Below are 15,465 nucleotides of genomic sequence, written 5' to 3'. Positions count from 1 at the left end.
TGAGTAATACATTGGCCAAGATGCCTCACTGGAGTTGACTCTGCAAAGTTATTTTTAAATGCATTGTAGCATGGAGGTCTAAAAGCTGCTGGTGGCATTTCAGAACACTGTCAACAGAGGAAAATTCGGCACTGCGACGTCAGTTGCCCCAGAGATTTTGGTAGGGCAGCACCTTCCCACTTTGGGTTTGGGGAAGGGGCTAGGGATTTGCCAAGTGCTCCTTACAGTGTGTCATATTATCCAGAGACCTTATAGTAAATCCTTTCTCAGGTGCTGACTAGCTGGGTGGTCCTGGACAAGTCTCAGCCTCAGTTTCCACCTTTATGATGGAGATGATTATCACAAGGCTGCTGTGAAGACCAGATGAGACAAGATATGTAAAGTATTATGTAAATGTTTGTTATTTTTATTATAAAGGTCACAGGACCTGAGTACAAATACCAGTTCTGTCCACTTAGCACCTGTGTGATCTTCAACAAAGACCAGTCATGGTGGCTTACTCTCTCTGTTTGTAGCATAGATCAATCACTCATCCTCATACTGGCAATGTTTCCCTTGGAATTCCTGGTTTCCTTTACGATTCAATTCAAACTCTACCTTCTGTTAAAACCTTTCCTAATTCCTTCAGATGGGAATGCCCACTCACCCTTCCAAATCCACCTTGTATTCATTTTGCCTCTACACTTTTATATGTAAGTGTTTTCCATTAGAGTGTAAGCTTCTTGAGGGCAATGTCTCGGTTTCCCTAGTTTAACTGAAAGTCTGATACTTATTTGTAACTTGATGATGATGTTGTCTTGAAGAAGGTCATGACATCAGGGAGGTGATGCCGTGACAAGAAAATGCATTGCATTTAAGTGAGTGGCGGCTGGGCTAAGTCACCAGCCTCACTTTCTCCTCCAGAGTTATCTGGGTCCAGTGGCCAACTATGAATCAGGATGATGGGAGATGGCCCTGGATGTGGGAAAATCAGGATAATGTGACTTGCCCAAGATCACACAGCTAATGAGTCTGAGATAGGATTTGAACTCAGGTCCTCCTGACTCCAGGGTTGGTGCTCTATCCACTGGTTCACCTAGCTGCCATTTCTTTTGGAACTTAACAATTAATTACTTATTGGTTGATTAAAATAACTTTACACCTCTGGGCCTCAGTCTCTGTATTTGTAAAACGAGAGAGGTTAGACTAGATGGTCCCTAAGATCCCTACCATTTGGAGAGGGAGTTCAACTGCAGGTCTTAAACCTTGTCTTCAGGCTTACGTTTGTATTCCCTGGTTTTCCCAATCTCTTACATTTCTGAGACAGGCATGTGCCCCTTCTCTCTCCTTCCTTCGTTGCCCCAAGATCCAGTCTTAAAGTTTCACCATAAAGGTGATTCTAAGGCCATCTTAGACCAGGTTAATCCTGTATTCAGTCTGAGATGGACTTAATGGAACCATGCCCAACCCTAAGGTGATCCGTGAACATCTGTTTCACATGTGGATGGGATAACACAATTCCTTCTCTTAGGTAGAACTCACCTTCTGCTCATTAGCTCATCACAAAATGGGTTGATTTATACACACACACTGGGCTTTCCAGAACCCAAGAGGAAAGGAGACGCCTCTACTCATTGACTAGGGATCTTCATAGGTGCTGCTCATAGACCGAATAGAGAGTAGCCACAAGGATACAAGCTTCAAAATGATGGAGTATTTGAAGACTGACCAATCACCATTGCATCTAATGATCTGGACCAAGTATTGCCTTCTTGGATGCTTCCTTTCCCAGTGAGATTCTAAGGCAACAAAGGGAAGTCAGTAGAGCAGTGTCTTGAAACCCATTTGATAACAACAGAATTCCCCAAATACTCCAGGTGTGGGCTCAAGGGTCAATCAATCAAAGAGAAATTTTAACGTTCCAGACATCAGGTTAAGCATTAAGGATACAGAGAAAGAAGTGGAACAAGCTCTGACCTCATGGAGTTTACATTCTAATGGGGAACTTCCATTTCAGAGTAGCTGGGGATGGACCATGAGACTGTGATTACCACCTTGTTCCATATATCCTTCAATAACTATTTCTAGGATTTAAGTTGTTAATCCTTATTCTCATGGGGCAGCTAGAGGATACTGGAGATCAAGAACTAAACCTGGAATCAGGGAAGCCCTGAGTTCAAATCTGTCTCAGTTACTATGTGTGTCTCTGGAAAAGTCACTTAACTTCTATCTGCCTCAGTTTCCCCATAAGTAAAATGGGAGAAATAACAGCAACTATCTCCCAGACTTATTCAGAAGATAAAATGAGATATTTGTAAATCATTTTGCATGCTTTAAAGCACTATGTAAATGTTAGTTATAATTATTATGCAGCTATTTCCAGCACCATATAATTCAAACCCAAACACTGATTGGCTGTTCTGTCAGACTAAGAAAGGAATGAAGTGGTCCTTTTTTAAAATTTTTATCACTCTCTTTTAAACCCTCTGAAATCTGGCCCATTTAAAAGAAACTAGTCTTTCCAAAATCACCACTGATCTCTTAACGGTCAAACCTTTGGGTTCATTTTTTTTCTTGAACCTCATTCTCTTTGACCGCTCTGCTATCTTTGGCAATGTTGATCACCCTTTTCTCCCAAATAATCTCTTCTTTCCAGATGTTCCTGGTTTTATTCCTTCTTGGTTCTCCTCCTGATGTCTAAACTCTCCTTTCCAGTTTCCTTTGCTTCATCTATGTCAAAACAGCTAATAGTGGATGTCCATCTCCCAAGACTAGTCCTGGTCATTTCTCTCTTCCCCTCTATCCTATGTCACTTAGCTCATCATTTGTTTTGGAGTCAGTTATCATCTCAATGGAAACTATCCCTAGATCTTTACCTATGTGGTTTCATGAGCTATGGTTCCATATTACTAATTTTAAACATCATCTGGATGTCCAGAAGTATCTCAAATATTTCATGTTTAAAATAGAAATCAGTTGTTTTTTCTCCTCAAAATCCTATTCTTTAGAATTTCCTATTACTAAGGAAGGACACCACTTCTCTCCAAGGAACCCACTTCAATATCAGTCTCAATTCCTCACTCTTACTAACTCTGCATACACAATTTGTTGTCAAATCATATCATTTCTACCTTTATGATGTGTTTGAATCAAAGCTTTCAGTACTTTTCCCTTGACTATTTAAATAGCCTTTTAATAGGTCTCCTTGCCTCACCATCAACCCATCCTCCACTCAACTGCCAATACAAGTGTGATCATATCACTCCCCTAATGAATAAACTCCAATGGCTTCCTAGTTCCTCAAGAATCAAATATAAAATCTTCTCTACAATCTGAAGATCTCTACAGTGTGACTCCTTCCTGTTTTTCTAGACTTCTTACACCTTATTTCCTTTCAGAAACTCCCCCAAACACAAACTACACTGGTTTTACTATTATTGCTCATTCACAGGATATCCCATCTTCCATCTCTGCCTCTGCCTTGGCTACGCCTCATATTTGGAGCTCTTTCCTCACCTTTAATTATCCCTGGCTTCCTTCAGGATTTAGTAAATAACTCACACCTTCCACACGAGGTCTCTTCCTGACCCTCCAGTAACTAATGTCTCCCCTTTCCAGATTATCTTCCATTTGGGCATCTAGGCCCTAGAGGCAGGAGGACCTGAGTTCAAGTCCAACTTCAGAAACTTACTAGCTGTGTGACCTTGGGAAATCACTTAACCCTGATTGCCTCACATCCAGCCATCCTAATTCATATGTGGCTACTGGACTCGATAGTTCTGGAGGAGAAAGTGAAGCTGGTAACTAAGCACAGCACCCCCTCACTCAAGTCCAGTTCCCTTGCATCACCTCCCTGATGTCATGGGCTTCCTTGAGAATGAAGGATAAACACCGTCCAATTATATTGTTATACAGGACAACTGGGTGGTGCGATGGTCTTCACAACTACCTTTTGAGGTAGCTAGGGCAGATACCCCAATACTAGAGATTCATTAACAGAACAGAGAGGTTGATATGTCTTTTATAGCTAGTTAATAATAGACTATTTATAGGGCAGCTAGGTGGCGTAGTGGAGAAAGCACTGGCCTTGGAGTCAGGAGTACCTGGGTTCAAATCTGGTCTCAGACACTTAATAATTACCTAGCTGTGTGGCCTCGGGCAAGCCACTTAACCCCATTTGCCTTGCAAAAAAAAAAAACCTTAAAAAAAAAAAGAAATAATAGACTATTTTCTAGTTAAGCTAAGTACTAGTTAGTAATAACTAGAAATAGGTTTTTGAATTATTCTCTACTAACTAGCCAAGTCAGAATTTTTCTCTTAGATCTAAATGTCATCAATTTCTATCAGGTTTATGACAGATTGTGCTAATGCTAATTGTCACATTTCCTGGATTAGTTCTGAAGCTGATGATTTAAGAAGCACAAATTAAAAAAATAAAAATTTTAATTAATTTAATTAAATTATTTTTAAATACTAAGCATGGATTAAGCAAGACTCATCTTCATGAGTTCAAATCTGGCCTCAGACACTTACTAGCTGAGTGACCCTGGTCAAGTCACTCTACTCTGCCTCACTTTCCTCCAATCTCTTTGTCAAGAAAACCTCAAATAAGTTCATAAGAAATCTGAACAACAACCATAATAGGCCCTTAATAAACACTGTTGACATATCCCATATTCAGTTGGTTGTTTAGGATAGGAATGGTGGGGTGGTTTTTTTTTGGCCTTTCTTTGCATTCCTGTTTTTGTATTACCTGTCAAATGGCAACTACTTATTCAATTTTCTATGTAATAAGTACTAACCAGGAGAGCTATCCAAAGATAGAATGAACTGGGTCAGGAGGCTATGATTCCCCCTTATTAGAGTTTATCAAGTCAAGACCAGATGACTGTTTATTAGAGAAAGTGAAGAGGGAATTCATGTTCAGGTGCAGGTTGAACCAGATGATCCCTGGAGTCCCTTCTAAGTGCTAAGATCTTGTAATTCTATTTACAACATGCTTCCTTCAGGATAACCCTGAGGAGGAAACAGGGCAAGTCCTCATTTTCATTTTACTACTTTTTAAAATTTAAATTTATTTATTATTCCAAAAACATGCAAAGAAAGTTTTCAACATTCATCTTTTTTGTAAAAGTTTGAGTTTCACACTTTTTTCCCTCCCCCTTTCCATTTTTTTATTAGTTGAATCAAGTACATTAGCTTAGTTTTTATCCGGACAATAAGCTAGCTCCCCATGAATGAAAATCACTTCCTAGGGCGATCACCTGCCCCCTCTCAGGGACAGTGCCTAGCATAGGACTGAGGGCATAATGGACCATCATTAGAGAATGATTGAATGAACAATTCATTAGAGAAATTTTCCTGGGAAAGGGTCAAGTCTTTGAGAATATCCACATGGCCATCATCTTTTAATCAACACACTGAGCTTGGACTAGAGTAAACCCCATCCATTCTCAGAAATGAGATATGAAAAGAACCATTTCTTCAAATCACATGTCAAAATAGCAATAATGCCCCCAAAAGGCTTAGAGCTACCTGGGATGTCCAGAATGAAAACTATTGATGAATACATTGAAAAATAATTGTTTCAGTTCCAGATAAAAGTAATTGCAAGCTGCTTGCTATTTTTCCCTCAAGGATCAGAAGCAAAGATGTAAGAAAATTCTGAAAGATCTTTGCAATGATTTGTAAACAGGGATTATTTCTTGCCTTTGTAATGTACCCCCTAGCAACTAACCTATACATAGTTGGAGCTTAATAAATGTTTATTGATTTGTGATAATTATCTCAGGGGCTGGTAGATGGCCATCTCCACCATAGATAAACATGCGCTATCCTTATAAATGTGGTACAAGTTTGATTTAGTAGAAAATGTTGGATTGGTGTTAGAAGGCTTATGTCTTTCCTCTGACCACTAGAGACTAGCTAAAAGACCATGGGCAAGTCATAAAACTTCTGAGCCTCAATTTCCCTAATTGTGAAATGGGGATGGTAACAATATCTAACTCCGAGGGTTGTTGTATCAAGTGAGATAGGGATGCTTTATGAACATCAGCTACTATAATTTCCTCACATCTCTTTGAAAACAGACTAGCCGAGCAACTTGGGAGGTAGCACGGTGGATAGAGCACTGAACCTGAAGTAAGGAAAACCTGAGTTCAAGTCTAGCCTCAGACAGTTGCTAGTTGTGTGATCCTGGGCAAATCATATAACCTTCTTTTCTTCAGTTTCCTCATCTGCAAAAATGAGTCAGAGAAGAAAATGGCAAATCATCCCAGTGTCTTTGCCAAGAAAACTCCATGTACAGGATGGTCTACAGGGTCATAAAAAGCTGGACATGACTAACTGAACAACAGCTGAGCAACTATGAAGAAAAAATATGAAAAGAAAAATTCATTTTTTTGTCTAGTTTTATGCTTTTTAAATGAAACTTTCCCTCAGACCTTCACCTCATTTTCTAACCCCACCCCACCCCCCAGGAGATTCAGTTTAAAAAGTTCTTGAAAAGGATTCCCTCTAAACAAGATTCAAGATCCACTGCCCCACATCCTGTTACATTTCTGTTCCTGATATGGTTTCAACTTCTAATTTCAGATCAGTGGGGGTGTCCATCTCATTATCCTTCATATCCGTCAATGTTCAGTTTTTTTCTATTATATTTCAGACTTTTTTTCCTTCCACTGAGAAAACCCAGGAAGACTTCATAAATTAAATCATAGACCCTTTAAGATAAACCCGCCACTAGTCATTTAGGATGTTGAGCAGGAATGAATCAAGCAATAAGCATTTATTAAGTACCTACTGTATACTAAGGACTAGAGATAGTATGTATAAAGATTGAAATAATCCCTACTCACAAGGAGGTCTAAAAGGGGGAATGAATGAATGAATGAATCAATGAATCAACGAATGAACAAATGAGTGAATGAGGAGAGCATTAAACCTTATGACTTAAGCACTATACTCAGTACTAGGAATAGAAAAAGAAAAGGGTATGAAATAGCAAGTTCACATAGATAACTGGACCCTTCATTGCTACAAGAATTCAACATCTAAAATAAATTGTAATTAAGTACACAAAGGAAGGGAAAGAAGCATTTGGGAGGACCAGTAAAGGCTCCATGAAGAAGGGAGTCCTTGGGCTATGTCTTGAGGGGAAATGAATTTTATAATGGAGGAAGGAGTACATTCCCAAATGAATGATGGTGAGTGCAAAGTAAGAAAGATGGAAAATGGAATATCCTCTGTAAAGAACAGAGCTGGAAATGTTTTTTTGTGGACAAGTTTTAAAGGTTAAACAAGGGAAATTGGTTGATTGATTGATTGATTGATTAGGAGACTGATTGATAGGGAGTCACTGGACCTTATAGAGTAGAAAAATGATATTGTCCTATCTGTTTTCAAGGAAAATCACTTTGGCAACAATATGAACTAGGGCCATATTATTGTGGGGAAATAACCAATGGGCAAGGGCAAGGGCAAGGAAGAGACTTGGGGAAGGGAGACCAATTAACAGTAGCTATGATAATCAAAGAGAGGCGATGAAGGGCTAAACTAGGGTGGTGGGTACAGTAGAGAGAAGGAGTAGGATGGAAAAGACAAGATTTAGAAAAAACAAATGATTCGATATTTGTGAGGAAGAGTGAAGAGTCAAGCATAAGATCCAGGTATTGAACCCTGCAGACCAGAGGAATGGGAGGAGGAAGGAAATAAAAGAAAAATTCATGATATAGAACTGAAGTGTAACTCACCCACTGAAATCCAGCAATACTATTTTCAACCCATCATCTGGGTATAACAACTAAAAATAATTAACTTTAAAATAAGTGTTTTATAAAAAAAAGAATATTCAGTAAAACTTCAATATATGTTCCTTTTTTCTGCCGTATAAATCATAACTACATGCACATGTATACTTTAGGTTAGTGACCTATATCTTGTAGTCTCTAAAACAGGGAACACACAAAGGATATAGAAAGGCAATTTACAATTGAGGAAATCAAAGCAATCTATAGTCATATGAAAAATTGCTCTACATCACTAATTATTAGAGAAATACAAATTAAAGCATCTCTGAGATACCACCTCACACCTCTTAGACTGGCCAAAATGACCAGAAAGGAGAATGATCAATGTTGGAAGGGATGTGGGAAATCTGGGACACTAATACATTGTTAGTGGAGCTGTGAACTCATCCAACCTTTCTGGAGAGCAACCTGGAATTACGCCCAAAGGGCAACAAAAATGTGTATACCTTTGACCCAGCAATACCACTACTGGGTCTATACCTTGAAGAGATTATGAAAAAGGGTAAAAACATCACTTGTACAAAAATATTCATAGCAGCCCTGTTTGTGATGGCAAAGAATTGGAAATTGAGTGAATGTCCATCAATGGGGGATGGCTGAACAAACTGTGGTCTATGTATGTCATGGAACACTATTGCTCTACTAGAAACAAGGAGGGATGGGAATTCAGGGAAGTCTGGAGGGATTTGCATGAACTGATGCTGAGTGAGATGAGCAGAACCAGAAAAACACTGTACACCCTAACAGCAACATTGGGGCGATGATCAACCTTGACTTGTTCATTGCATCAGTGCAACAATTGGGCACAATTTTGGGGTATCTGCAATGGAGAATACCATCTGTATCCAGAGAAAGAATTGTGGAGTTTGAACAAAGACCAAAGACTATTACCTTTAATTTAAAAAAAAATATTATCAGATTATATAATTTTGCTATCTTATACTTTTGTTTCTTCCTTAAGGATATGATTCCTCTCTCATCACATTCAACTGAGATCAATGCATACCATGGAAACAATGTAAAGACTAAGAGACTGCCTTTTGTGGGGGATGGGGAGAGAGATGCAAGATTAGGGGAAAAATTGTAAAATTCAAAATAAATAAAATCTTTCTTAAAAAAACAAAACAAAGGGGGAAGCTAGGTGGTGCAGTGGATAGAGCACCAACCCTGGAGTCAGGAGCACCTGAGTTCAAATTCAGCCTCAGACACTTAATAATTACCTAGCTGTGTGGCCTTGGGCAAGCCACTTAACCCCATTTGCCTTGCAAAAAAAAAAAAACCCTAAAAAAAACCTTAAAAAAACAGGGAATATATTTTGCTTCTGTACCTAAGTATGGACCATCCTTGATTTTTGGAATGGACTCCCAATTCATCTCCACTTCTCAGAACTCCTATAAGCTTTCACTCAGACTCAACCTGAAGCCTTTTTGAAACCCCCTCACATCCCCATCCCTAATCCCAATTCCTTAACCAACATTACGCCCAATTGTCAAAGCTCTCCCTCACCTCATATTAACTTTATTTTCACCTCCTCTTGAAGGCCCCACCCCGGTAGAACATAAGATTTTTGAGAGCAGAGAATGATCAATATTATAGGTTATATTCACTCTCCTCTCCCCATACCCAGTAGAATATGTTCTTTGAGGAGAGGAAATGATTTGTTTTGACTCTTTATCCAACACCAGAGATGTCAAACATACAAATAATATGTGGCCACAACACTCTTGAGAGTATATATGTATAACACGATTGAACGTGTACAACTTTTATCAGATTACTCCCTATCCTAGTGTGAGGGGATGAAAGGGAGAAAAATTTTACAAAAATGAATGTTGAAAACTATCATTAAATATAATTGAAAAAATTTAAATTGAAATTTAAAAATATATTGCCTATCTATTTTAATGTGTTGATGTAGAAATAATAATAATAATAATAATATAGAATTATACAAACATGCAGGTTTGGGGGTCAATATGAGGCCCCGGGCATGTAAAGATTAGTGGCCACTATTTCTATTTGAGGTGGCAGCTAGGTGGCATCATTGGACTTGGAGTGAGGTCAGGCCATCTTCCTGAGTTCATATCCAGCCTCAGACACTTACTAGCTGAGTGACTCTGGGCAGGTCACCTCCCCTATTTGCTTCAATTTCTCCATCTATAAAATGAGTTGGAGAAAGAAATGGCAAACTGCTAGTATTTTTGCCAGGAAACCGCCAAATAGAGTCACCAAGAGTTGGATAAAACTGAAAAATGAATGAATACCATTCTATTTGAGTTTAACGCTCCTGTCCTTCACTACTAAAATAACTGTCAACCAACTTTTCTTTTGGGTAGACTCAATTTTGCTGTTCCACTTCTTCAATATTTAAAATTTAAGTTTTTAGTGAACAAGGATCATGTGATTCATGACCCTTCTATCTTCCAGCAAGGCTAGAGCACTGCCTTGTCCATAGTGGCTGTTTAAGAAATGTGTATTATTCTTCTTTCATAATATGATTAATATGGAAATATGTCTAACATAGTTATATATGTATAAACTATATTAGATTGCTTTCTGGGAGGGAGAGGGAAGAGACGGAAGGAGGAAAAACGTGAAACTCAAAACCTTACCAAAAATTGGTTGTTGAAAACTATCTTTACATGTAGTTGGAAAAATAAATTAACTGGCTAATAATTAAAAATATGCTGAGTTAATAAACATTTATTTATTTTAAATTATTACATTTAGTAGATGTTTAAGAATGCTTGTTGAAGGGGCGGCTAGGTGGCGCAGTGGATGAAGCACTGGTCCTGGAGTCAGGAGTTCCTGGGTTCAAATCCGGTCTCAGACACTTAATAATTACCTAGCTGTGTGGCCTTGGGCAAGCCAATTAACCCCATTTGCCTTGCAAAAAAAAAAAACCCTAAAAAGAAAAGAATGCTTGTTGAACTGAATTAATATTAATTTAATTCAATCCAACCACAACTGACTTGGACAACTTCCTTGCCCAAAGACACACAGTATGAAGGAAAGGATGGGACCTAGTTCTTCAGACACAAAATCTAGAACACATCTCTGTATATCAGGGAAACCCTGGTTGCTGCTTGGACACCTATTAATATTGCCTGTATGAGGTGACATCACCAATTCTAGGTCAGAGATTTGGATTTTAGATTGGGAGGCAGCGCTATGTCACAGAAAGAGCAGAATCAGGAAAGACCTGAATTCAAATTCCTCCTCTGACTTTTCAAATCCAATAGGGTCTCAAAACTACATCAAGCATTGTTAGTCACTTGAGAAAAGTCATTTTACAAAAGTGCACATCAAATGACTTTCCTTGGGCAAGAACTAATCAAATTAAAACACAACTTTCTCAGAACTAGCTCATTCTATAAAGTGCACTGTGATCAGATCACCTATAGATCAGGTCATTTTTGCTTTCTTGCAAGAAGATCCAAACAATGGGACTGTGGTGGGGGGACTGGAGTAAGAAAAGCACTTCTCCAACATCTCCCTTAACCCCAAAGTAACAGGACAGGATGTCACATTAATCAAATTATCTACTCATCTTTCTTCCTAACTACCCTGAACTCATCAAATCCATTTCCACAACTACTCCTACCAGATAATTAGCCACTAAATTCAACCCCATTGTAATCAACCCTTTGCTGAATGTGACCAAAAATGTAAAAATTTTTTTAAATGTTTTAAATATAAAATGTTTAAAAATATAAAAAATATTTTAAAAGAAGATAATAGCTCTCTGTTGAGGCCTGCTGGTACTCACCACATCCATGTTGTTCCTTGTAAAATCGATCCTGTTCCCCAACAACAATTAACAAGAAAAACAAAACTAACCCTCCAAGTAACATTTGTGTATCCCAATTCTGGAGGGCTGTCTTTTGATTTCAAGAACTGTTATTTTTCCTTAAGTTTATTTGGCCTTGGGGAGTCCAGTTTTCTCTTAGTTGAGACTGTTTTGCAGGCTCAGACTTAGCATGCTTTTCTTGGGCTCTGTAAAATAGAGCCGGTGACTTCGTAGCAAAGAAACCAATCACTGAACATAGGGAAAGAAAAAAAAAAACCTGAGCTGCTTCCCAGGTGCGAGGATTGGCCCACTGACCCAAGTCAAAAGAACCCCTGCATGTTTATATTTAGCCTGGCCCATGAGTCATGTAGAAGAATATTAGAGAACATTTAATACCAGCTCATAGCTCTCTCTGAAGCTTTTCCAGAAGGCCAAACCTTATTAAATATCCTGTGGCTATTCTTTTTATCACTCACCAGAATGATTTTCTAAAATAAGCCTGTTGAGTATATTTTTTCCCCAACGCCTTACAAAATTCCTTCCCCCAAAACTCTCACTCCTTCTCCCCACCCGAAATCATAAGATCATAAGATTTTAAGCTCAGAGGAACCTCACTCAGCACATCCAACCCCCTCATTGTCTAGATGGGGAAAGAAGAGGCCCACACTGTGAAGTTTGCAGTCTTTTCAAATATGTAGTTTTCAAAATTCTATATAAGATATGAGTTTGTTCTTAATGAAACATCAGTTTAAAAAAAAGGGGTATCTCAGTGATCACTGGCAAGTCATTTAAATTGAAGTGTTCCAGGCAACTTTCTAAAGATGCTAAATTAAAAATGATTAGTAAGGAAATAGGTTGAACATAGTTATACATATATAACTTAGCTCACTTGATATCAACAATTAGAGAAAGGGAAGGAAGAAAAATATGTAACTCCAACAAAAACTAAAAATTGCCTTCTTTTAATTTTCTTTTAAAAATATTAAGAACCATGGAAACAATGTAAAAACTAACAGACTGCCTTCTGAGGGCAAAAGGGAAGGGAAAAAATTGTAAAATTCAAAATAAATAAAATCTTTCTAAAAAAATAAAAATATATGAACAAAGGACCTAACTTTGGAACTCTGTTATGAAGAATAAGATGTTCAAAATTTTGATCTGGATAGATAAGACTTCTTTGAATGACTTTGCACCAGACCTTGGTGTCTCATTTTTTTCCTACTCTGTAAAGTTAATTTTAACAAAGATTTTCCATTTTGTTGGAATTTTATTCCATTTTTTTCTGTCTCTAATGTGAATTTGGACAAAATACTTTCCAAGTTTAAAAAAAAAGTTAATTATAAGGGGCAAGAAATACTTAGATGAGTGGGACACTAATAACTGATGACAGAGTTGGTAACTGATGATAAATGATGATACTACTTTTACCTGTCAAGGGGAATGGTCTTTAGATTGGAAAGGACTGAACAAAAAATGGCTAATCAGGAACAGTTTTCCAAGCTAAGTCACTGAAGCAACAAACTGCCCCAATGAGTTTATCATTCAGGGAGATTGCATCTTTGGTGCCAGTAATGTCTCTTAGTTGCCAAATCCAATGGCTTTTTTCTGAATCCTCTTCCTTAACTTCTCTATGCCTTTGATTATGCTAGTCACCCTCTCCCTGAAACTCTGCTTCTTTAAGGTTTCAGGACACCACTCTCGCCTGCTTCCTTCCTGACTTCTCTATTTTCTCCTTTTGTGAATTTTCATCTAAATTATCCCTATTAACTTTGGGTGTGCCATAGGGACATGTCATGGACCATCTTCTTTTCTCTTCTCTTCCTTTCCCCATCTATTATACTCTAAACTCATCAGTTCCCATGGATTCCATGATCATTTTTATGCTATTAATCCTCAGGTGCACTTATCTAGCCTTAAACTCACTTCTGACCTGGTCTTACCATCAACTGCCTATTAATGACATCTCAAACTGGATCTCCCAATCACATCTTAAACTCAAAATGAAAAATGAACAATTTTTCCTCCAAAATCTCCTTCCTAATTTCCGTTTTTGTGGAGGACACCACCATCCTCCTAATCAACCAAGTTTGCTACCAATATACCATCCTAGAATTTTCGATCTCTGCCCCACCTACCTGCCTCATACCCAATCAGTTGCTACAACCCATCAGCTCAATTTTGTCTAACATTATTTGTATAATGCCTTTTCTCCTCTAACCATTCTTTTTTTTTTTAGGGTGTTTTTTTTTTTTGCAAGGCAAATGGGGTTAAGTGGCTTGCCCAAGGCCACACAGCTAGGTATTAAGTGTCTGAGATCAGATTTGAACCCAGGTACTCATGACTCCAAAGCCGGTGCTTTATCCAATACACCACCTAGCCACCCCTTCCTCTAACCATTCTGGTGTAGGTCTTCACCACCTTTGCTCACCTGCTGGTGGGTCTCCCTGCTTCAGTCTCTCCCTTCTCCAATCTACCCAGTTATAAAAGTGATCTTCCTAAAGAGCAAGTCTTAACCTGTCAGCTCTTCTATTCAAAAAACTCCCAATTAACTCTCAGGATTGGATATAAAATCCTTTGACTTTTAAAACCCATCAAAAGCTGGGTCCCCATTACCTTTCCAGTCTTCTTACACTTCACTATATACTTCACTCCATAATCCACCATGCTGTTCCCTTCTCATCTCTGCCTCCTAGTTTCCCTGAATTCCTTCAAATCCCAACTAAAACTCCATCTTCTATAAAAAGCTTTTCCTAATCACTCTTAATACTAATGCAACCTCTCTAAAAATGACTTGAATTTATTCTGTATATATTTTGTTTTTAACAAGTTTTTTTGCCCATGATGTCTCCCACATTAGACAGGAAACTTTTTTCTTAGAGTTTTTTGCAAGGCAATGGGGTTAAGTGGCTTGCCCAAGGCCACACAGCTAAGTAATTTGAACTCAGGTACTCCTGACTCCACAGCCAGTGCTCTATCCATTGCACCACCTAGCCACCCTGACAGAAAACTTCTTGAGAGCAAGGGTTTGTTTTGGTTGTTAGTTTTTCCTTTTCTTTGAATCCTCGGGACTTAGGATAGAGCCTATCAAAAGCTGAAAATGACTAATATGGAAATATTTTATATGATTGAACATGTATAACCTATAACAGGGAGGGGAGAGAAAAGGGAGGGAAGAATTCAAAACTTGTTTTAAAAAATGTTAAAAAAAATTATTTTACATATAATTGGGGGAAAATGTTTTTTAAAAAATTAAAAGAAATAAATGCTGGCTGACTTGACATGATTAAAAGAACTGGTAGGTGTGATCTTTGAAAGATTGTGGCTAATAAAGAAGATTCTACAAGAAGGGAGAAGGGAAACTGTTGTCCTGATTTTTCAAAATGGGGAAGGCAGATAAGGCTTCCTCTGCTCTGTTCCAGAAAATGGAAGTAGAAGCAATGGGTAAATTATGCACAGAGGACACGTCAGGCTAAATCTCAGGAGAAAACACAAAACAACCTCAAGAACTTTCTCCAGAAATGGTATAAAGTGGTAGTGAGCTTCTCCTTCCTGGAAGTATTCAAGCAAGGGCTTGATCAGAAGGACTAGAGAAAGCCATTTGAGTAAACTTTAATTTACAAGTTAAGGAAAAGTGACTTAAAAAAAGTGACTTGCTTGTACTCTATACATAAGTTAGTGACTCATTTGAGGATAAAATCTTTTGTTTTTTGCCTCCCCACATCAGGCTGCTACCTTTCCTAACTTGGATTTGTACCATTCTGTCCATCCATCAAGGGCAATCATTGCCAGGTAATCTCCAGGACATTATCACAGGTCTGGTATCAGCCTGGGGATGATGATGATTTTCTCACAGGTTATTTCCATTCTCACTTGTATCCTTCCTGTTGA

At 38.2% G+C, this 15,465-nt stretch overlaps 1 protein-coding gene across 4 annotated transcripts in view; it reads right to left on the bottom strand.

Annotated features, from left to right (window-relative positions):
• RIMBP2 (RIMS binding protein 2) overlaps nucleotides 1-11,800 on the bottom strand; it is a 535,198-nt gene extending 523,398 nt beyond the window's left edge. For all 4 annotated transcript variants that reach the window (XM_074205265.1, XM_074205261.1, XM_074205263.1 and 1 more), the window contains exon 1: nucleotides 11,557-11,800. In XM_074205265.1, the coding sequence (XP_074061366.1) occupies nucleotides 11,557-11,565 (9 nt within the window). In that variant the 5' untranslated portion in view covers nucleotides 11,566-11,800. The remainder of the gene's footprint in view (nucleotides 1-11,556) is intronic.
• Between the last annotated feature and the right edge of the window lie 3,665 nt (nucleotides 11,801-15,465).

This window comes from Macrotis lagotis, chromosome X (genome assembly GCF_037893015.1).
Source record: "Macrotis lagotis isolate mMagLag1 chromosome X, bilby.v1.9.chrom.fasta, whole genome shotgun sequence".
Taxonomy (NCBI): domain Eukaryota; kingdom Metazoa; phylum Chordata; class Mammalia; order Peramelemorphia; family Peramelidae; genus Macrotis; species Macrotis lagotis.
This window is presented reverse-complemented; position numbering and strand designations above follow the sequence as displayed.